Consider the following 23,782-nt stretch of genomic DNA (forward strand, 5'->3'; position numbering starts at 1 on the left):
GCCCGAGAGAGAGCGGGGAGGACGAAGGGGGGAGGGAGGGAGCAGAGGGAGAGGGAAGGAGGGAGGAAGGGGGAGAAGGGAAGGGGGAGAAGGGAAGGAGGAGAGGGAGGAGGGGGAGGAGGGGGAGGGGCGCGGGCCCGCGGCGGCCGGGGGGCAGGCGGCGGCGCGGGCGGCCGCGAGGCCTCGGAAGGATACTTGTTGCACGGTCCTCTGGATGGTGGTGTCCGGCGACTGGGACTCCTTCAGCAGCTGCAGGATCTGCTGAAGCCCCTGCTCGTCAGGTTTCCACTCGTACTCCATCTTGGTTTGCTGCAAACGAAGCCAGACACAGGAAGACACGGAGCGACGCTGCTCCCGGTGCACAGGCCGCGGGCTCGCGCGTGCAGCCCCTCTCACCGCCACCGCGAGCCTCGCCGCCCCGACGCCCCGACCCGCCGGCGGTGAGCAGAAGGAGCCCGAGCAGCGACGGCGGGGAGCCGCTCCGGCAGCCCGACGCCCACGTCTGCTGCCGCGGCCGAGCCCCGCGCCGACTGAGTCAGCGCCGATTGGCAGCCGGGCCGAGGGCCCGCGGGAGCCCCTGGGTCCTAGCGCACGCGCGGGCCGCGCCGCCACTGCCCGGGACCTGGGGGCTCGCCAGACCTCCAGGGCCGACCACAGCCGCCGCGACGCTCCTGGAAAACCTGGCTTTGGGTACTGTAAGTAACATGCTGCAATAATGAAGGCTGAACCAGAGGAAGAACCCTGCTGCTCAGCACCGAGTGCGCAGGAACTTAAACATTTACATCTCAATCCCATCCAGAAAGCACTACATATTAACATTTAGTCTAAAACATTAATGGTGCACCACAATCACAACCGACACCTCGAAAAATATTAAATGCAATATTTTCAGAACTTGAGTGAAAAAAAGTTGTATTCTTTCATGAACTTCAACTTTTGGGCTCCTAAGTGAAATAAATTCCATCATGAACCAACTACATTCTCATGTATGCATACATCTCATGTAACTATGGATGCTGAGGTGTAGAAAAGACAAGAAAAATAATGCAATTTTACATGGATAGTGTTTAATTAACTTTACTATGAAAGTCTTCACATACATTTCTCATTTGGTTCCCACTACAGCCTGGTGATGGATTATTTGCCCCTATTTGGCAACAAAGGCACAAAAAGATTTGAGCAATTTAACAGTTAGTGATGATTGGGATGAGATACTACTACGAGTTAGTTGTATCTGCTACAGACAACTGAAACGTTACATCATTGACAAGGTTTCATTAAAACTAAATGTTTAACCAAAAACAAGACTTAAGTATCAAGCATGAATTATGTGTAAAAACCATACCAAATGTGATAGGTTTTTTTTTTTAATATAGCTCCACTACTCCATGATGGTTTGGTAGTTGAAATTAATACAGGTTCCTCCCTAGCAGAGGTAAAAGGAAAAAAAAAATTCCCTGACCTTATTAATTGCACTTCTCCACTTAGCACTGTTTTACTTCCTTATGCTTAACCCTCATCCCCACCACGGCCTTTACTTCTGTTTTCTGCTGATTATGCTGCAATCTGGCCATGCTCACACCTTCTATAGACTCCCTAAATGGCTCCACCTGGTACACTGTTCTTAAACCAACCATGTGTGTTACACACCTGTGTAACAACACCTGGGTCAAGATATAGATCACCAATACCCAGATCTCTCTTGTGCCCACTCCCAGCCATCACCCCTTCCGAAGGTTAATCCTTGTTCTAATTTCTATCGCTATAGATTTCTCCCTTCCTTTCCCTTCCCTCTCTTTTCTTCTCTTCCCTTCAAAGACCTTACATTAACTCTGTAATTTCTTTTTTTTACAAGTAATAGCATGGCCATCATTCCAGGTCAATACAGATAGATTTATCTCAATTAACTCACACTGGGCTTTAGAATGGATAGAAGAACATAATTTGTTCAACTATTCTCTGATGGACTTTCAGGTTGCTTCTATTTTTATTTTTCTGCCACTATGAATATAGCATAAAACATTCTTGTACCACTGTGTGTCTATATGGTATTGACAACCCAATGGAATTATTCGGCCAAAGAGTATGTTACAGATCATTTTCCAAAAACAGTTAAAGCAATTTATCCTTACCAACAATATGGATGTTTCCCATAACTCCACCAGCAGGAGTGGAGTTTTAAAAATTCTGTGAATCCAATCAGTGAAAATTTAATTTCTCCAGATATTAATAGAGTGGGGAACCTAAAAGGTCTGAGCCTTGGTAATGAGTTGGGGCTGCTAACCTGCATATCCCAATAGCAACCAAGTCCGAAAGGCATCTTCACCATCACATTCATCCTGAGGATGGCTGCAACTTAAGAGTATCAGGTTAATGCCATGCTTCCTTCTCTATACTCTGCTCTCAAAAAAATAAGATTCTTTTTCTTTTCAAACAGCTTAGCATTAAGAACATTTCATTTGATCAACCTCTGATGATCAGATATATAGAACTGAGATAGACTGTTTCCCTACGCCTTACTCAAGTAAAAATTCTGAGTCCCAAAGAACAATAAGCTCCCAGAAATATTTGATAATTGCTCAATAAAATATCTCATACCACTAAGAACTTCTATATCACATTTTAACAGCCATTAAAATAGGAAGATTCTCATTCCAGGGTAGCCAGAGAGACTGCAGGTTTAATTAGATCACGTCTCAACTACTTCAAGCTAACCAAGCATGCCAGAATTATATGAGAAAACAGTTTATTTGAATAGTAAACTACACCTACATTAATTAAATAGCATGTCAAGATTAACACTGGAGTTTTAATGAAATCTAAATACTTATTAATTGGGGCATTCTTTTTAGATCTTGAAGACTCAGATCTAAATGTTTCAAAAAAAGGAAGCAGTAATTTAATTTTTTCTCCTTTAGAGTACATAATCAGAGCTGATTGGCCAATGATATTAATGGTGACAAAAAAGGCATTTTGATAGGCCAAATGGCAGTTATTTGAAGAACTATCTAGACAGAAGATGGGAGGAGAACAAAAAGCAGGTTGCAAGAGTAAGTCACTATAACACACCACTCTGGGCCTTCAGAAGACTAAAACTTAAGAGCCCCAGACTATTAAGAACTTAAATTTAAGGGACAAATTTCATTTTGCTATCACTGAAAATAATGTAAGGTAAGAAAACCTTACTGACTGGAAAAAGTAAAAATATCAAGCTTTTTCCCTCCTGGAGAACTCCCATAACTTGATAAATAACACCTACAAAACGCATCACTCCAGCCTCAAATGTCACTTCCTCTTCTCCCTCTCTGGTTCCCAGAGGATAAAAATGAAGACTGTGTTTGAACTGCCTGGATTCAAGCCTTGGCCACATACTCAACCTTCTGGTGATCCTTGATTTTCTCTAACTAACTACATCCATCTGCCGGCAGAAAAAATGTAAAGGAAAGACACCTACTCAACCTCCAACAGTTGATTGCTTACACGTTCCTGTACTAAAATAAATCACTTAAAAGCACCTGGGATGTCTTAATTGGTTTCACAAGAATTTCTTCTTCCTGGTTTTTCTTTAGAGGGAAAATAACAAAATTCAAAAAGTGATTCCAGTCTGAAAAACAACTGTTTGCTTATATAACAAAAAAATCTCTCATCATCTTTTTCTGGCTTTAAAGGGAAAATACTTCTGATATCTTCAAGCCCCCCAATAGTAAAAACTACAAGAAATTTAAAAATTTCTTTCAAATCCCTTTAATTCTCCAAAAATATTTAAATGACTTTGTTTTTGCAAAAAATGCACACAGGAGCTCTGGATTTAGTAGACTGAAGTTTGAATCCTATTTCTTCTTCTTAGTAGCAGAGAAAACCTGGGCAAGTTAATTAATCTCTCTGAGGCTCAGTTTCCAAATTAAAAATCAGAATATACCAAATTTGTAACTGATTATAGGTACACTTATGAGTAGAAAAATAGTAATTTTATATTCTATGCCAATAGTTTTCCACTACCAGCAAAGCAACATCTAACTTCTTTTCTTGGAAGAAGTCTCTTGATGATCTGGTCCTTCCCCTTCACGTACAGCGTTATCCCCTACGACTCAACCTCCACCATCTCGCTCCAGCAATACCACCGCTGCCTCTCACACCTTCAGGCCTCTGAATGGGGATTTCCTGTCTGGAATGCCTTCTTCAAACCTGCCTGTTTGGCAAACCTCTTGTTTTTCAGAGCTATGCTCATTCAATTTCCGTAGGATTACTGAAAGTCCTCCCTTGGCACTATGACTGATGATCGATATTACTTTCTCTCTGTGACATGATTTCAGGGCATCCTCACAAACTTAAGTGTTTTTTATTTTAGCCCATACTATAGTTTATATCTATTCATTCTAGAAACTGTCATATTGTATTAAAATTATTTGCAGATCTGTCTTAGCAATAGGGATCAAGTACTCCTTGAGATCAGGAACACTTTCTTTTTGACCTTCTTGCCCTTTTAAACTGTGATTAAATAAATATTTGTTGAATAAATACTTTTGTTGTTGCTATTAATTAAACTGAGTAAACATCAAGCTGAGCAACTACTATATGCTTAGCGGGGACTGGAGATTCAAAGGTAAGTGAAACACAACTCTTGCCCCAGCCAAGTTCTCATTTGGTGTGATATGCTGTATATAAATAAAGTGCAGGAGGAAGACAGAAGAAAGTCTATTCTGCCAGGGAAGGGAAAAGCCCTTCTCAGAGCTCTTTTTCCGCCTTATAATTTCAATGAAATTCAAGTTAGAGGTTTCCCCTACATGTCAAGTCACTGAATGTGATAAATGTGACTATTAGTGACATGATTTCCCAAATTGGTGAAAAATTCTTGGTAGAGTTCCAAATAAAACAAAGTACAATACTTTTATTCCTGGAAAATTCGACATATGTTAAAACCCTGCAAAAAAGTTCTGTATTTATAAGTAAAATTGAGTTAGGTTCTGTCTCTGACAACTATAAACAGATTTTCCACCTACATTATTATCTAGGGGGACATTCAAAAGTCATGTAGAGCGTAAGACAATTCTTCATGGTGGACATCTAGCCCCCCCGAAGCCCCCTTCCCCGGCAGTACTACCTCAGTGGAGAAGACTACGGTAGAGAAAGACAAGGGCTATGAGAACAAAATGCTAACCCAGTTAGAAGGTCAGGAAAGGACCTTAAGGAAGTAACTTTTAGTCTGAGGCCTGAGGAATCAGCAAAAAGCAAAAGTGCGAGGAAGGCAGGGGCTAAAAGGACCTTGTAGACCATGTCAGGAAGTTTGTGAAGGCTTTTTAAATGATAAAAGAAATGATCAAATAAAAATCTGGAAAAGGATTAATACCCCCTGGGAAGTAAAAATGGGAAAGGAGAGGTACATATTCTGCTCTGTAACTTAAACATGAGGTTAATTTTTTACCATAAGCACAATATTTCTAAAATAAAAATGATTATAAAAACCCTATCAGGCTGCAATGTGAGAAATCAATGGAGGGGCAGGAGGAGTCACAGGAAGACCTAACTGTCCAACATTTAAACTCGAGTTTCAGTTTGTTAGGGGAAGGGCAGTCTTGCTTCACAGATGGTCAAAATGAAAAATTCTGGTATTTAAATATTAAACACTTAAGCACATCTATTATTTTGTCAATAATAATCAGTAACAGCTAATATGTTTTAGTACTATGTAGTATTTTAAGCACTTACGTGTGTTAACTAATTTAATCCTCACCACTCTATGACATTGGTATTAACATTAATCTCATTTCACAGATAAGTAAATTTAGAGACAGAGAAGTTAAGTTACTGTCCCAGCTTACTCAGCTAGTAAATGACATAGCTGTGATTCAAAACCCAACTAATCTGGCTCCAGAGCCAGTCCCTAATCCCTGAGAGCCTTTCAAAAAAAAAAAAAATATATATATATATATATATATCAATTCCTATAAACTGGAAAACTAGCAGTATTTCAAATAAAACCATTTGTATACTAAAGAAAAAACATATTTGATACCTTCGTAGTGAGAAAAAGAAAAAAGTTAAAAATCATCCTTCATTACTGTAAAAACCACAATAGATCTAAAGCAGCAGCCTGTATATAATAAATATATATATAAAATGAAGCATTTAAATAATATTTTGACTAGATGAATTTAAAATATCCCAAATCTAATCTTTACAACATCCCTATGTTGCAAGCAGGTGGCATATATTATCTTCACTTGACAAATAGATATTTGTCAGACCTTAAGTATTTTGATGAATTATTTGTGCAACATTAATCAGATCTGTAGACTTCCAAAGTAAATGCCTCTACAGTGCTTTTTTTTTCCTTTACAAAAAGATGCTCTGAGGCCTAAGAGTAGAATTAGCAAAAGATATCCAAAAGGCTAAAACAAACATGCTATTTAAAGAAAACAGTTATTCAATAAAACTTTTTTAAGAAGTTGAAACAAGACTCAGCTATGAAGGGAAAGTTTAAGGCAGTTGATTATTAATAACGTTTAAAAAGTTTTCTAAAAATATCAGACTCAAAACATTAATAAGCCTGTTAAATTATAGCTATCCTTGGAGCCAAAAAAGTCCTTCGTAAGAATCTATAAAGTAATCAGAGCATGTTATAGATCAAGAAAGAAGGGGAAGGCAAAACCAATGTTGAGCCCAGGATAGTGGAGAGGATGAAACCAACTAGAGTAGAAGGGCAGAGAGGACAGCATGAGGGTCTTTCTGATGTTACAGGGTTCTTGGCACATAATAGGTTTTAAATCATTCTTGATTAATTTTGACGGATTAAGGTAAATCACCACTTGGAAAAACTACGCTAAGAGATTAAAATTGTAATTTTCTGATATTACATATTCATCATTATCTAAGAGCCGGAAAATACACAGAACAAAGAGAAAATGGAAAACAGGTACTTAGGAACTTAAAAATATAGATATTCTTAGAGTCCCCTTCCAGGAAGACCTCTGAAGATGAACAGATATGCTGCTCAAATGCTGACGTTTACAAACATTAAAAAAAAAAAAAACCCTATCAAAATGAGTAGATGAAAGCTTGATTTTCAAAACTCAATCCAATCACATTAGGAAGTTAGGCACTTCCTAAACTTCAGCTCATTTAATATTTATAAGATCAGCATAAGGTGGATGCTAACCCCATTTTATATTAACCGAGGTTCAGCAAGGTGAAGTAGCTTGCTCAGCTAGTGTGGCAGGGTGGGCAGTGAATACCAAACCTGTATGATTCCAAAGTCTGGACTGTGCTGAGTAATAACAGCTACCCTGTTACCATTAATGAAACACTTTTATGTGCCAGTTTTTATGCTAAGTGCATGATCTCGATTAATTCCATGAGTATGTACTAATATTACCTCCGTTTCACAAAAGAGCAACAGGCCTACGAGAAGTTAATCAACGTGTCCATGGCCACACAAATATACTGAAGAAAGTGAGGACTCCAGCCCAGATAGAGCCAGCTCCAGACTCCTTCCACTGAACACTCTGCCTAATTAATGTCACCTCTACGAACACATGAAATTTTGGATAAACTATGAAGGCTCATACTTACTTTTTCCTTGCTACCCCATGCATTATCAAGAATTCAACAGCTCTCTTGGCAAGTGATTACTTTCTTCAATTCAACCACTTCAGGTGTGATAACTGAACCTTGCTTTTTTTGAGTTCAAATTTTTCATTTTTAATCAAAACAAAAAGCTGATAGGAGTAATACTTTCCATATATTTAAATTTTGGTCACAACACTGTCAAAATCAAAACAGCAACTCCCTGTCAACTTCTACATCAGCTGTTTTTTTTTTGTATGCTGTATGGCAGGGGTCGCATTTCATTCTTTTACTGTGTGAGTATCCCCTTATGGCAGCAGCATTTGTTGAATTTTTTGTTTGTTTGGGAGGTACATGGGCTGGGAATTGAACCCAGGTCTCCCGCATGGCAAGCGAGAATTGTACCACTGAACCACCCTTGCAGCCCTCCTCTAAGTCAGATCTAAACAGTGGTTCACTACCCTGACTGCACATTATAATCTCCTGGGAACATTAAAACAATGTGATGCCTGTCCCCAACCTTCCCCACTGATTAAATATGTGGGTGGGGCCTAGGAACCTGAACACGAGCATTTTGTAAAATTCCCAGACTTATCCTATATTGAATTCTAATATTAGCTAGTAGAGAATCACAACATTAAAGTCAATGAATCTGTTCCTGGCAATTTTCATTAGTTTCTCACTCCATTGAGCTAGAAATAGCAGAAAATACAAGAAAGAAGAATAGAATGTAGACTATACTGATTAATATGGAAACATTACTAATCACTAGAAACATGTCTTTGGAGAAAACTAAAACATAAGAACATACTTTTAGAACCACACAAAAATTTGCACTACTTAGTAAGGAACAGATACAGATATGATCAAAAGCTATTAAGTACAATGCTCATTCACTTTGTAATTTAACAGTGACAGAAGCTGGGTAAGTAGCTGCATTTAAGGTCTAAGACAGAAATGGAAAAAGGGGGAAAGTCCAGATTGGGGGGAAGAATATAATAAGTATTTCCCTCTAGTAAGACTCTAATTAGACACCTGCAGCCCATGATTGGCCAAATATGATTTAAATTCATGTCAAATCAACTTATTTTGCAAATGATAACTACATCTTTCTTCAAATGGTAATATTAAGTCATTCATAAAACTAAAAGTAAATCCTTTTGCCAGCCTCTCCAGAATATCAACTAGTTCCAACTCCCTATCCATATTATCGACAGCCCCTTCCAATGTGACAAAGTTAGAATGGGCAAGGCCCAAATACCCCTGAAGAGTGAGACAAAGATCAAAGGTGATGGAGTTATACAGAGAAGGCAGGGTTTAACAAATGAGTATGATGGTTGAATCATTATACTGATATTTCTTTTAGTCTCCAGTATCTTAGAGCAGCTAGAAGCAAAAATCTAAAATTGTGGAATTGTAAACCACATCAAACTCTGAAATCTGTTTTACAATGAATTGTTGCTATGTGCTCTGAAATTTATTGCTTTTTTGTATATATATTATTTTTCATCAAAAAAAAGAAAGAAAAGAAAAAAGGCTTGTGATTATTAAAAAGTAAATATTTATTCCTTCTAGCCTCCAATGTTCTGGAGCAGCTAAAAGGAAAAATCTGAGATGATGGAATGGTAGCCCATAACAAACTCTGGGATCTGTTCTTTACCTGTTAAAGAGTATTTTGAAAACTATTGCTTTTTTCTTTCTTTGGTTGGCATATATGATATATTATACAATAAAAAAGTTAAAAAAAAAGTAAACCATTTTAAATAGTATACCCACTAATTAAAACCCAAACATACAAAATAAGTAAATTAGCACTGTCAGGCTCATTAAAGATCCTTACTAGGGATCTTTCTATTGCTATGTTCAACCTCAGAACTTTTTATTTAAATAGTTCAGTTTACTATTGTCATTGCCTAGTCAACCCTACTCTAGCAGTTTTCATTTCTGTGCCATCAATGAAGAAAAAAAGCTTCTTTTAAAAAAAAATAGTCTTCACTATTATAACTGATTGTAAATTCCATTTTAGAATGTTAACTGATCACTGCCAAGTGGTTTCAAGTAGTACAGCACTTGATAATTTTCAAAGTATCTTCATATTCTATCTCATCTGATTTTTCAAAATTACCTTGGGGGAAAAACCTCTTTTGTGGCCTCTCTCTCCCTAATCCCAACTCTGCAAGAAAAATCATTATCCTCCCCAATGCGTGGGACCTAATATCCAGGTGTTAAAATCTAGGGACATGACTTGTAGAAGAAGCTAGCAAATGATGCAGTGTTCGCCATGTGCCCTTCCAGATGAGAGAGAAACTCTGTGTTCGCCATGTGCCCTTCCACTTAAGAGAGAAACCTTGAACTTCATCAGTTTTCTTGAACCAAGGTATCTTTCCCTAGATGCCTTAGATTGGACATTTCTATAGACTTGTTTTAATTGGGACATTTTCTCAGCCTTAGAACTGTAAACTAGCAACTTATTAAACTCCCTTTTTTAAAAGCCATTCCATTTCTGGTATATTGCATTCCGGCAGCTAGTAAATTACAACAGTCAGAAATCAATTTTTATAATTCTAGTTCCCAAGGTGAATCTCGTTTTATACTATTTATTGCTATTAAGCAGCAAGACGAAATGAAGGAGGCATGAGTTCAAGAGTCATACTTACACGGGTACAAATCCCAGGCTCTCAATTACTGATTTTGTATTTTTTAAGAAAATTACTTAGCTTTCTGAGCCATAGGCCAGTCGTCTGTGAAATGGGGTTGATGAGAGGATTAAATGAGATCATAAGGTGTCCCAATAGTAAGTACTTACTGCTTGTTCCCGCCACAATTCACCCTCCACTAAAATTATCCTCAAAAGCAAGTTATTGATGGTAGTTTGTATCACCAGAAAACATTATGATGATTACTCAAACTGATTTCTGTTCCTTCAAAGAAGATATAACAAAATGGGCTATTTAACTTGTCATTTAAATGAAGTAAGTGTCCAAAGACACAGAAAAATCAAAGGAGAAATATTGGAGGGATATGAAGAACAAAGAAAAGAAATGGAAATCAAGTGGTGAATATTAAATCAGTTATGTATGAAATCAGTCTGCAAACGTTTTCTAAGAGCAAAAGCTAAATAGTTAGGGTAGTGTCTATAGTATGCAAAAAGAAGTGTCAAATGACAGATGATGGTACCACACAACCAACCATCTAGTACAAAAAACACAATGGCACATATTCTGTAAGTGTTCAAGTGTGTTTTTCTAATTCCTGTAACAAAGAAACAATGAGACTCAACCAAGATTAATGAGACATAAAAAAATTAATGAGTATAAAAACTAGAAGGAAATGTGAGTTGGTAAGGAAATCTGAGATTATGCTGGACACAAAGGATAATGTTAACCTACTACACATATACTAATAACTAAGAAAATACTCTGTTTATAAGCATATATCCGTTTTAACTGAATCTTAAGCTTACTATAGTCCTGAAATACAAATAGAGTTACTGAGTTATCAGTCAACTAAATATCAAGTTTTTATCCATCCATCTCCTTCATTACATGAAATTGGAATTTAGTTTAACTGCAATTAAAGAAGAAAAATCACAACATCTTATTTTCTGAAAGAGAGCATTAGACATCTATTCAATACTTTTAAAAGATAAGGAAGTCAAGACATACAAATCAATAACATTACAAATTAATTAAGGGGATGAATTCCAATTCTATTTTTAAAAATGCAGCTAGAATGTCAAGTTCTATATCATGAGGTTAAAACCACCTTCCCCACCCCAACCCCCACCCCCAACCCCCTGCATAGTACACTGATTTTCTGATAGAAATTTATCACTAAACCCAAGGGCCTTTTTAAAGGGACCTGGGTTGTTAGCCTACAGCTCAGGCCCTAACAGTGAGGTTATTTCTTTGTGATCTCATTCCCTAAATGCACACAATTGATTAGATCAGGACTGGGCACCTGAATCTCCACATGATGAATCCTAGCACAAAAAGATGAGCTAAATCAAGTGGATTTTCTTTCTCAGGAATATACACAGGAAATACTAAGATTATTTACCATTTACTAAATGGTAAACAGAATTTACTAAATTCTTCTGTTTACTAAATGGGTAAACAGAAGCTAAAAGGTATTGATGGCCACTGACAGACTCTATGTGCAAGGCAAAATTATGAAGGGGCACAAATTGTAAGCAAGCAAAAAAAGAGACTGGACCAGCACAGAGGGAAGCAAGAAGGTGCTGGTAAAATGAAGCGGTCCACCAGACTGAGAGGAACTACTACTGGAAGCTGCCTTACTACCTGTAGCTTTCTATTTTTAATCCATGAATGACTTAGACTAAACCTCCCCCTTCCCTCTTATGACAATCTGAAAGAGTTTCTCTTCCTTGGAATCAAGAGCTTAAACAGAACAGGACTATTAAGTAGGTTTTCAAATATCTATCATATGAACTAGTTATAATAAACTATTCCCAGAATGTATTTGAAGTGGAAGGAATTGAGTATTTTAGGAAGTTCTCTAGGTACTGTAGGGTTGGTACAATGAAAGCTTATGACTATCACAGGAACTAATTTCCTTAGAATGAACCTCAGTGTAAATCTGAGAGCTGACATGACGCCTCTGAGAAGTAATCAGTACAATGAATATACCAAGATGGGTGAGGAGTTAAATGAGTGGGATGAGTAGACAAAACAAGCATCAAGTCAGCCACGAGTTCAAGTATGAACTCTTCTTTATGAGCACCCAAATTTCTCACCTATCTATTTATATCCCTTCTCTTCTTCCTTACCCTGCCTCTTCCAGAGTATATCGTCTTGGTTCTGTAGGTGGTGATCACTGCCACCGCTGCCATCAAGGGAAAAGGAGTCTCACAACATTCAAACACTTAATACCAGTTAGATGTAGGGACGATAGCAATTTATTCTCACTATGATGCCAGCTCACTATGATGTGTTGTCTTAAACTTGTTTCCCAAGACTCAAAAACTCTTTCAAATGGCCCATGTCTCTTAAGATGCAACTCTGGAAAGTACTACTGTTTACACAGGCTTTTTAAAAAAATATGAGCGCTCTTAGCATATGACAGCAGTACAAAGTTAGATGTTACAAGATAGTAATATCTTAACTTTATTTAGATATAAAACTCATTTATAACCAAAACAGATATAGCACATGAAAGAAAATACACGACAGGAAATATGACAGTAAACAAAGAAGGGAAAAAGCTGAACCTTATTAATAATCAATAAATATAATAATGAAGCAATGTTTTTAGTTAATTAGCAAAGATAATTTTTTTTAAGCAAAGATAATTTTTTAAATGAAAATATCCTACGTTGCTGAGGCTATAATGAGTCAGCTATAACAAATTATGAAGGTAGTGCAAATACAATTTATCAGAAATCAACTCTGCAATCTATATCAAGAGCCATATAATTTTATACCCTTTGTACCCATATTCTACTTCTGACACTGCATCCTAAGAAAAGAATCCTACTACTGTAAAGAAAGTTTCTGCTCAGAGATTTTATCCCAGGATTATTTCTAATATTAATAATAAATAGGTAAATAACACAGCATTCAAATGATGAGCTATTATGCACTGATTAATAAAGACAGTTTTCTGTAATAACATGGAAAATGTTTATGATTAAAAATGGAAAAGTGATAAAAGTTGTATACAGAGTACTATTACAAATAAGTTAAAAACGTGTAAGAAAAAAGACTGAATTATGGGAATGAAAAAGACGGGAAGGAAACAATGAAACGCTAACAACATGTTAGAGTGTTAGGAATGTGAGCCCTTTTTTCTTCTGCTCTTTACAAAATGTTTCAATATTGTGCTTATGTTACTTTTGTGATGAAAACAAATAATAAAACCCCCCAACATGTAACTGTTTGAAGTCATAGTTAGCATGGGGCCAAAAGACCCCAGTGAATATTTACTATTTCATGTACAATGCTTGCTGTTCATATTAATGACCAAGTCATCAAAAAGTTTTAATTACATTCTTTTTTACTTTTTAAGACAGGAAGATGTAAAATATAGCTCGGGAAGTTTTTGTGAAAATGCTTGAAGTTTACAGTGCTTAAAGGGTTAGGTTTTCACGACATAGAAAATTAATGTACTTAGAATAATCTTTTCCTAGATTATGCCATTAAAGTGAGCAGTGATACAAAGATGATAATGGAAATAAAAATTTTATGATTTTATTAGACTTTTAGAAAGTACAACGATGATACCAAAAGTGTTGTCTTAACAATTCCAGAGACTCAGCCTGAGAGAAACACTGTTCTAAAAATCAGGGAAATTTTACTTTTACTTAGATAATGGGAATTATTATAGATGCTACCCTTGCCATTACTGTTTTAATATCTTATGAGAGTGGAAATCATTTTTAATAATGTTAGCATAACAACAAGCTATTATTTAAATGCTCTGAAATACGAAGTAATGTTATACAAAAACATTAAGACTACAAAATATAAAATAAAAATTTTCTTATCAAAAGAAATCATATTGCAAAGACCTTCATTAACTTTCTAATTTTTCAAAACACTCATGCATATTTAGAAAATATCATTAAGAAAAAATTCAATAAAAAGCTTAAACTATATACTGAACTAGAATAATTTTTTAAAAAATCAAAGATGGAAATGCCAAAAGCAAATTAAAATGAACTCTAGTGAGCAGGCAACAGTAGCTCAGTGGCAGAGTTCTTACTTGCTGTGCTGGAGACCCAGGTTCGATTTTCTAGAGCCTACCCATGCAAAAAAAAAAAAATAATAATAATAATAAAATAAAGTAAGAAACGAACTCTAGTTTACAAGAGAAGCTTACATTTTTTTACAGGGGTTTTTGAGATTTTTGTAGTAACAAGTGTTTCTTCTTTCTTTCTTTTTTTTTTTAAAATTTAAAAAATATATTAACAGGGTTGTGCAATGGTGGTTCAGTGGTAGAATTCTCGCCTGCCATGCCAATTGAACCCAGGTTCAATTCCCAGTGCCTGCTCATGTGAAAAAAAAATGTATTACTAACCATGGTACGTGTTCTAGGTAAGAGTTCGATAGCACAACATAAAGATCATATACACATATATCAGAGGGAAAAAAAACACAAAAAATTACACTAAGTGCATTAGTAAGGATGAATAATACTCAACAGTTCTCTCAATAATTACAGATTCTAATAACAATAAACATAGATTCTCTAAAATAATAACTACAAATACTTTGAAGAAAAAATTACATATTAATGCATGATAAGAAAGTTTCTACTGCAGAAATCTAAAATAAATGGGTACATACCACAAATAAATGTGTCATAATTTAGCATACAATCAACTGAACAGGTTTATGTTCTTGTATTTTTCATCTGGCTAATCAACCATTCGTGTTATACGGTATTTTAGCTCTTACTAAAGACCCAGAAAGTAGGAAGTGATAAAAAAAAAATGAATTTCATTTTTCATGACACCTTTAATATTTTTGACTCCATGACCATAATTCACAATTCCAAATGCTTATTTTTTAATGCACTTATTCAAAAAACTCTTGATCAGTAAATATAATTTAAAAGCACATGCAGACTCATCAAAAAAATCTAAATTAACACCCAGTATTAGACAAAAATTAAGATACTTTTCAGAGAAGAATGTTTGTTTGCAAATAAACTTCAAGCCGAGAAATATTTTGTTTTCATCAGCGCAAAGTAAGAGCTTTTATAAGTCATGAATCTTCTTAATGAATTTTTCTGCCTAAGGAAGCTAATGCAGTAACCAAAAAGGGGATGAAAAGAAAATGTATGCCTACAAATTAACCTTCACTTAAAACTAATGGTATATGGGTAGAAAGCCTGCCTTCCAAGCAGGAGACCTGGGTTTGATTCCTGGACCAGACACCCAAAACAAAAAACAAAAAGACGAATGGTATAATTCTGTGTGCCTATTTAGTCTATGAGATAACATCCTTTATGGTATATTCTTAATTCATAGACATAGGATTCTATAACATAGGATTCAGAAGCACACAGTTTCCATTACACTCAAATGACTATTAGAAAGAAAAAATAAATTCATTTATTATAAAATAAACCTTTCTTAAATTATTTTCCTGGAATAAGGCTGAGAACACAGAAAGCGAATCTGTCTTGTCATATGAAATGATACATCATTTAAAAAATAACTTCATGCAACTTATTCATATTATTTACAGTTAATAAAATATTTACTCACCAGTCAACTCAATTATATATTCTTACAGGAGTAGTAAGCATATTCTAGAAGGAAAGAACTCCAGATTTTAAATCAACAAGCAAATATGTATTAAGTGCTTCTATATGCAGGATTTTATAGATGGAAAGCACAATTGTAATAAAAGAAAAGTCTGGAATGAGTGGGATGAACTAGGAAATTCCTACGATTTCTTTATTAAATTCAACAATTCAAGACGTGGCTCGACATTCACATGAATGTGGATCAAAAGCATCTGAGATGTCCAGGGGAAGGGTAGCATTTGGGGAGGCCATATAGATACTTGAACTCACCTCCATAGGATTTATGGGATTAATTTCACTGTTTTTTAGGACAAAATACTTCCAACCAAGAGTCTTTAAGTCTTCTCTGCCATGAAGAGACAAAATACAACAGGAAAAGGAAGGGCCATTAAGAGATTTGGGACTCTTATCTCAGTTTTTCTCTGCACTAAGACTAGCTAGCTAAAAGGAATTCTGTACAAATCACTCAGGCTCATATGGTTTATTTTCTCATCTATAAAGAAGCTAAAGACCAGTTTCTATAAGTAAAACATTTACCTGACTGTAAATAATGGATCTAGTCATATGTCCATACAAAAGTCAGCTTTAGTTCTTTTCTTCCTACTTGTTAGTAAAATTCTCCAAGCCCCTCCTAGCCTCTGGGGAAGCCTGTATTCAACTCAACTGTTCCAAAGTAGTTCTGAGACTACTAAAAACTGAATGGATAGCTACAGATCACTTGATTTTTTTCAACAAATAGATAGGCTTCTATGAAAAGGCACAACATTTGTGCCAGGCTATGGGTCACTTCTTAAGAGTGTGAGTCACATTCAATAAAAAAATCACATAATTTTGTGATTTTATAGGATAATATTCTGGCACTTAGAATATACAACTAAAGTATTAAGGGATAAAGTAAGATGTATCCAACTCACTCTCAAATGGTCCGATAAAATGAAGTGTGTATATATGTGTGTGTGTGCAGAGTGAGACATAGAGAGGAAAACAAATGCAGCAAATGTCTAAAAATGATGAATCTTGAAGACGACTGTATAAAGATAAAGCAGAATAGAAAGGAATCAGAAATTCCTTATCTGAAGTAGAAAAATAAGGTAAATATGTATACCAGCAGCAGTTATCTTTATATCAAAAGGATAATTTTTAAATTTCTGAACCTAAATTATAACTCTGAATGTAGTAGTGGGTCAGAGTTTACTATGTCACCTTGGTGAGCATTAAGACAAACAAAAACAAAGTGAAGACATTTAAACTTTCTATGCAAAACTTATCAGACTTTGTTGAAAATGTTACAGAAAAATTTACTTCATAACTCCATTTACTATCAAACAGAATTTACCCATCATCCCCTCAAAACTGTGTAAAAGAAAACCGTATAAAACATTACTGAACCAACTATCCAATGGTGTACTCTAATTCCTATTCTGTAGCACCTGTAGTGCTACTGATTTGGTTCCAAAGTTGCACATCTTTATGTTTTCTTCCTAAATTAAGTCACAAAATTTTCTAATAGATTTGACAAGAAGCATTTTATAAGCTGAAATTCTTTTTGAAACACAAGACTCTTTAAATTATGTCCATTAAATTGGCAACTAAACTCTACCACAAAATAATTAATCCAGTTTTTAGTTTTCTAAACAATCAACACCAGTAATTTTGAAACATTTATACCAAAGTCTGATAAGTTCTACATATAAAGTTTAAACGTCTTCACTTTGTTTTTGTTTCTGTCTTAATGCTCACCAAAGTGACATAGTAAATTCTGACCCACCACTACTTAGAGTTATAATTTAGGTTTAGAAATTTAAAAATTATTCTTTTGATAGAAAGATAACTGCTGCTGGTATACATATTTAACTTATTTTTCTACTTCAGATAAGGAATTTCTGGTTTTTCCATACACTACACGGGAGACACTGTCCTATAATGTTTAAGAATACAAGCCCTCTGCTTGACTTTGAGTTCTGGTTAATCACAAAAAGAATAATTAACCTGTGATCTATAAAATGAGAATGACACCTTAGTAGTACCTATATCTGAGGGGTTGTTATAAGGATAAGATGGCAAAATTCCATCTTAAAAAAAAAAGAAAACCTCTCTCTGTCTAAAAAGACATGATGACTTACATGTAATACACAACTCTGAACTGGATTCTGTCTTGGAGGAAAAAATGCTATAAAGCATATTACTGGGACAATTGACAAAATTGTAATATGGACTGTAAAAAACTGAATTTCCTGAATTCATACCTGTTTTGTGATTTTATAGGATAATATTCTGGCACTCAGGATACACAACTAAAGTATTAAGGGGTAAAGTAAGATGAATCCAACTCACTCTCAAATGGTCTGATAAAATGAAGTGTGTATGTATGTGTGTGTGCAGAGAGAGACACACAGAGGAAAACAAATGCAGCAAATGTCTAAAAATGATGAATCTTGAAGACGAATGTATAAAGATAAAACTTTTGCAATGTGACTGTGTAATTGTGAAAACCTTATGTCTAATGCTCCTTTTATCCAGCTATCAACAGATCAATAAAAAAATATGGAGAAAAATAATAAGAGGGATAAGGAGAAAAATAAATTGGGTAGATGGAAATACTAGTGGTCAATGAGAGAGAGGGGTAAGGGGTATGGGATGAATGAATTTTTTTATTTCTTTTTCTGGAGTGATGCAAATGTTCTGAAAAATGATTGTGGTGATGAAAACACAACTTTGTGATGATACTGTGAGCTGCTGATTATATAACACATATGGACTCTATGTGTGCGAAGATGTGTCAATAAAAATACTAAAAAAAATGATGAATCTGGATAAAGTATTTTAGAGAGTTCTATGTTTTATTTTTGCAAGTTTTCTTAAGTTTGAAAATCATTTTTAAATAAAACTCTCCTCCATTCATAGAAACTGAAAGTTGAATACAGTCACTGCTTCCGTACTTCTTGTTGCAAAACCTAGCAATTCCTTCTTGGTCTTACCTTATTCCAATGTTCAACAAAGACAACCACTCTTTCCTCCAAACCTTTTCATCTCTTAGTTCACTGGTACCACATTTCCCACGTTTTCCTTTTATCTCAGCTGCTCTTTTGTCAATCCCTTTTGCTAATGCTCTCACCCCTTGTTCAAGTTTGCTAGCTGCCAGAATGCAATATACCAGAAATGGAATGGCTTCTAAAAAGGAGAATTTAATAAGTTTCTAGTTTACAGTTCTAAGGTTGAAAAAATGTCCCAATTAAAACGAGTCTATAGAAATGTCCTATCTAAGGCATCCAGGGAAAGATACCTTGGTTCAGGAAGGTCGATGATGTTCAGGGTTTCTCTCTTGGCTGGAAGGGCACATGGTGAATATGGCGGTGCCTGCTGGCTTTCTTGTGGCTCTACAAAAAAGGGACTCTCTCCCAAATGTTTGGTCTTTCAAAGGACTAATGGGTAGAGTCACAACTCCATGGCAGCTATCTAATCAAAAGTTACCACCCACAACTGGGTGGGTCACATCTTCATGGGAACAATAAAAAAGCTCCCAGCTAGCAATACTGAATGAGGATTAAGGGACATGACTTTCCTGGGCTCCACCACAGATTCAAACTGGCACACCCCTTAAATGCTAGTTTGCCTTCAAAGATGGATTCTGGTTCCCTTTATTAATCTACATAATTTTATCGAGTTCGTGCCAATAAATAAACTCCACACTTAAGTACCAAATTCTTACAAGATACAGACACCTGTCGGTTAAATAGGCATCTCAAACTTTGCTGACTAAAGCAGAATTTTTCTCTCCCCACCCCATTCACACCTGCTCCTGCCCCAGCTGCCTAACATCACTAAATGCCACTAGTGTCCACCCAATTGTTCAGGCCCCAATACTAACGGGTCATCCTCAATTCTTCTCTTTCCCTCAAATCCAACTATCAGCTAATTCTGTTAAACTGTCAGCTAATTCTGTTAAACTGTATCCTAAAAGATGCCTTAAAAATGCACTCTCAATCTGACCATTTCTCACCCCTTCCACTGTTCATACTAGTCCAGCTACTATGGTCTACAATAGACCATATGGCTACTACAATAGATTTCCCTGCCTTCTCTCTTGCTCCCTTTACAGCTTATTCTCCACAAAGCAGCAAAAATGATTTTGATGAAGCTGCAATTCATTCATGTCTTTCCCCCTATCAAAACCTTTCAATAATTTCCCATTACATTTAGAGAATAGCTAATTTCTTTACCACAGCCTACAAAGCTATACCTAATCTGGGCCCCTATCTCTCTCTCTCTCAACTCATCTCTTAACAGTCTCTGGTCTCCCTTGTTCACCATCGGCCAGACACACTGGATATCTTGCTGTTCCCGGTCATGCTAAACTCGTTCCCACCTCAGGGCCTTCTTTGTTTTTGCAATCTCTTTCCCTAAATATTCCTACTACTCACTACCTTCCTCTCATTTATTTACTCATTCAGATTACTGGCCAAATATGATATTCTCTCCCCCCACCCCTGGCTTTACTCTCTTATCTCCTCTCACTGCTTTATTTTCTTTAATATCTATTTCTATTTTTCCTTTCTTTTTGTTTAAAAAATCTTTAAATGCACAATTAATATGGAAGGCATCTCACTGAAGAAACAAAGAAGTACGCAATACAGATGAAACTCATGCTCCCTTCACCTCTCCTAATCCTGGTCTCTTCCCCAGAGATATTCTAGTATCAATCTGATGGGGATCCCTGTAGAGCTCTTTCTCTGTATATAAATATATGCGTGCGTGCATGTGTGTATGAACAGCTGTAGAAATAAAAAGGGTTTATTTCTGTTCTATAACAAGTCATTCAAAACATGCTTAGCTTTCCTAATCATTATATATATAGCTATATTTGATTACTTAAATAAAGTATGGTTTGTTGATGAACACAACTTATTTACAATTTTCCAGCCATTACAAAAAATTGGAATGTAATAAACATTACGCCAAAACTAAATGTCAACAGGCGAGGGCTTGGAAAGGGGTATGGATTCTTTGTGGAAGAAAAGGAAACGTCTTCAGATAGAGTATAGTGCAAAGGCATGTCTATACATTTAGGCTGGATTGTATGATGTATGAATAAAACTATTTAAGAATGAATAGAGAGAAACAAGGGCTAGAGAAAATGTGGAGAAAGAGATGTACTATCCACTGTCGGCAAGGAAACTTGAGAGGTGCAGCCCCTTGGCGGGCAGTGTGGTGGTTCCACAGGCTAGGGCTGGGTTTGACACCATACTTAAACCCTGCTGCTCAGTATATACCTGGAGGAACTGAGCATGGGGACACACTGGTGTCTCTGGTGGCAGTGTGCATGATCCACAATGAACGGAGGGGACCTAAAGGTACATAGACAGAGGAATGGAAGGGGGAACTATGGTGTATATAAACAAAGAACTACTGAGCGGCCACAAGAAGAATGAAATTGTGAGGCATGCAACTAGATGAATGAGCCCTAAGAGCTGTATATTGGATGAAACGTCAGAAACAAAAAGGCAAATATTATTATGCCTCAATCATATTGACTAAGTATAATATAAAAAGTTGGTGAAATAAAGTTGAGGCATGGGATATCAGGTTGGGCATATTGTAAAGGGTCCTAGATTGTAAGCTCTTAAAGTAGTTACATATATTCAGGAGGTGTAGCTGTTATTTCTAAATTCTGAGCTGTTTGTTTATAACCTGGTTGTTCCCAGAAACTTCAGTATTTACATGACACCTGAGACTCAGAGTTGGAGCTCTGAAGCTATGAAAGCCAGCAGTATCCCATACAGGAAATGTTTAAAAAGTTGAAAAAGGGATCAGACATCGAGTAGAGATATGAATGAAGCTGATCTAGATAGGACTAAGGTATATCAGGAGACTGGGTAAAGGAAGATATTATCCATATTTTAAAACTTCAACTTTTAAAATTAGAATTAACTTTCATGTGAGACTAAAGGGAGAGATATTTGGAGCAAAATTTGTATTTTGGCTAGTACACTTCTTAATTTAACTTAAATGGTCAGTTTAATTGAACACCATAAGAACATGGAATCTTGAATAGGGCATGAGATTTTGTTGATTTGTCCAGGGGTTACTGTGATGCCCCGATATATCCTAGAGTGATTTGGACAGGGAATAAAGAAGTATCTGCAATGCCCCCTTGGGGGAATGGGGAGAAAGGGGGAAATAGTCAACTTCCCCATTTGGAGAATTTCTGATGTTCTTGCAAGCAGTGGAAACAACCAAATCAATAGGCCAAGCCCTTAATCTTGGGATTCACCCCTATGAAACTTATTCTTGCAAAGGATAGGCTAAGCCTACTTAAAATTAGGCCTGAAGGTCACCCCCAGAGAATCTCTTTTGTTGCTCAAATGTGACTTCTCTAAGCCAACATGACAAGTGAACCTGCCCTCCCCCACTCTACGTGGGACATGACTCCCAGGGGCATAAATCTCCCTGGCAACGTGGGACAGAACTCCTGGGATGAGCAGGACCTGGCATCAAGAGATTGAGAAAGCTTTCTCCACCAAAAGGGGGAAGAGAAAAATGAGACAAAGTGTCGATGGCTGAGAGATTTCAAATAGAATCTAGAGGTTATCCTGGAGGTTACTCTTCTGCATGATATAGATATCCCCTTTCAGTTTATGGTGCATCAGAGTGGCTGGAGGGAAGTACCTGAAACTGCAGAGCTGTGTTCCAGTAGTCATGTTTCCTGAAGATGACTGTATAACAATATAGCGTTCACAATGTGACTGGTGTGATTGTGAAAACCTTGTGTCTGATGCTCCTTTTATTTAGGATATGGACAGATGAGTAAAAAATATGGATAAAAAATAAACAATAGGGAGAACAAAGGTTAAAATAAATTGAGTAGCTTGAAATATTAGTGGTCTATGAGAGGAAGGGAGGGGCATGGTATGTATGAGTTTTTCCTCTTTCTTTTGCTGGAGTGGTGAAAATGTTCTAAAAAATGATCATGGTGATAAATATACAACTATGTGATGATACTGTGAGCCATTCGTTGTATACCATGTATAAAATGTTTATATGCCGCCAAGAATGTACGTTTGTTTGTTAAGGTTTTACAGTAAAAATTAAAACATTAAAAAATTGGTTTAGCATATTCATTGAGCACCTACTATATCCTATATCCTAGCACTTACCACTGAAGTTGCTGCAGATAGAGCAGTAAATAAAACAAAGAACTCTGCCTGCTTCGAGCTTACATTCTTGTAGGAGGAGAAAGACAATACACACATAATGCAATAAAGCAAGCTTATCCTGTGCAGAGCCGGATAGCAAATGTTTTAGGATTTGTGGGCCACAGATGTGTCTGTCATATATTCTTCGTTTTGTTTTACAACTCCTTAAAAATATAAAACTATTCTTAGCTCATAGGCTATATAAAAACAGGCCACAAAAGGATCACAAAGCTGTAGCTTGTAGATTCCTGATATAGTGTATTAGAAGATACTATGCAAAAAGTAAAAAGTAACACAGGATTAGTAGAATGGGGGAGTGGGGTGGGGGGAAGCAGTGTTTATGTTTAGAGCAGGCTTCACTGAGAAGGTTAAGACCTAAACAAAGACATGGAGGTGAGGCCAGTGAGCCAAGGAAGTATTTGGGAGTACATTTCAGACAGCAGAACCAGTTAGAGTGAAGTCCCTAAAGCAGGAACATGGCTGACATCTCTCAAATATAGCAAGTGAAAGTGGTAGCAGGAAATGAGGTCAGGGAGGAAAGAAAGAGGGGAATAAGTTGATCAGCTTGTATAGGGCCATTGAGGACTAGTTTTGCAGGGCTGTGTATATAGTCTTTAAAAGGCTTATGGTAGCTACTATGCTGAGAAAAGACTGCTGGGAAAGGCTAGTGCATTTCCTAATTTAACTCATATGGTCAATTTAATTGAACTCCGTAAGAACACGGAATCTTCGATAGGCATAAGATTTTGTTG

General features: G+C 36.4%; 1 protein-coding gene across 2 annotated transcripts in view; it reads right to left on the reverse strand.

The window, feature by feature from the left end:
* The window catches only part of TNPO1 (transportin 1), a 108,413-nt gene that overhangs the window by 75,601 nt on the left and 9,030 nt on the right, over positions 1 to 23,782 (reverse strand). For both annotated transcript variants that reach the window (XR_013167193.1, XM_077139488.1), the window contains exon 2: positions 196 to 309. Coding sequence is in view for 1 of the 2 variants with exons in the window: in XM_077139488.1 (XP_076995603.1) it covers positions 196 to 309 (114 nt within the window). In the remaining variant the exon portion in view is untranslated. The remainder of the gene's footprint in view (positions 1 to 195; positions 310 to 23,782) is intronic.

The sequence above is a fragment of the Tamandua tetradactyla genome, chromosome 21 (assembly GCF_023851605.1).
Source record: "Tamandua tetradactyla isolate mTamTet1 chromosome 21, mTamTet1.pri, whole genome shotgun sequence".
Classification (NCBI taxonomy): Eukaryota; Metazoa; Chordata; class Mammalia; order Pilosa; family Myrmecophagidae; genus Tamandua; species Tamandua tetradactyla.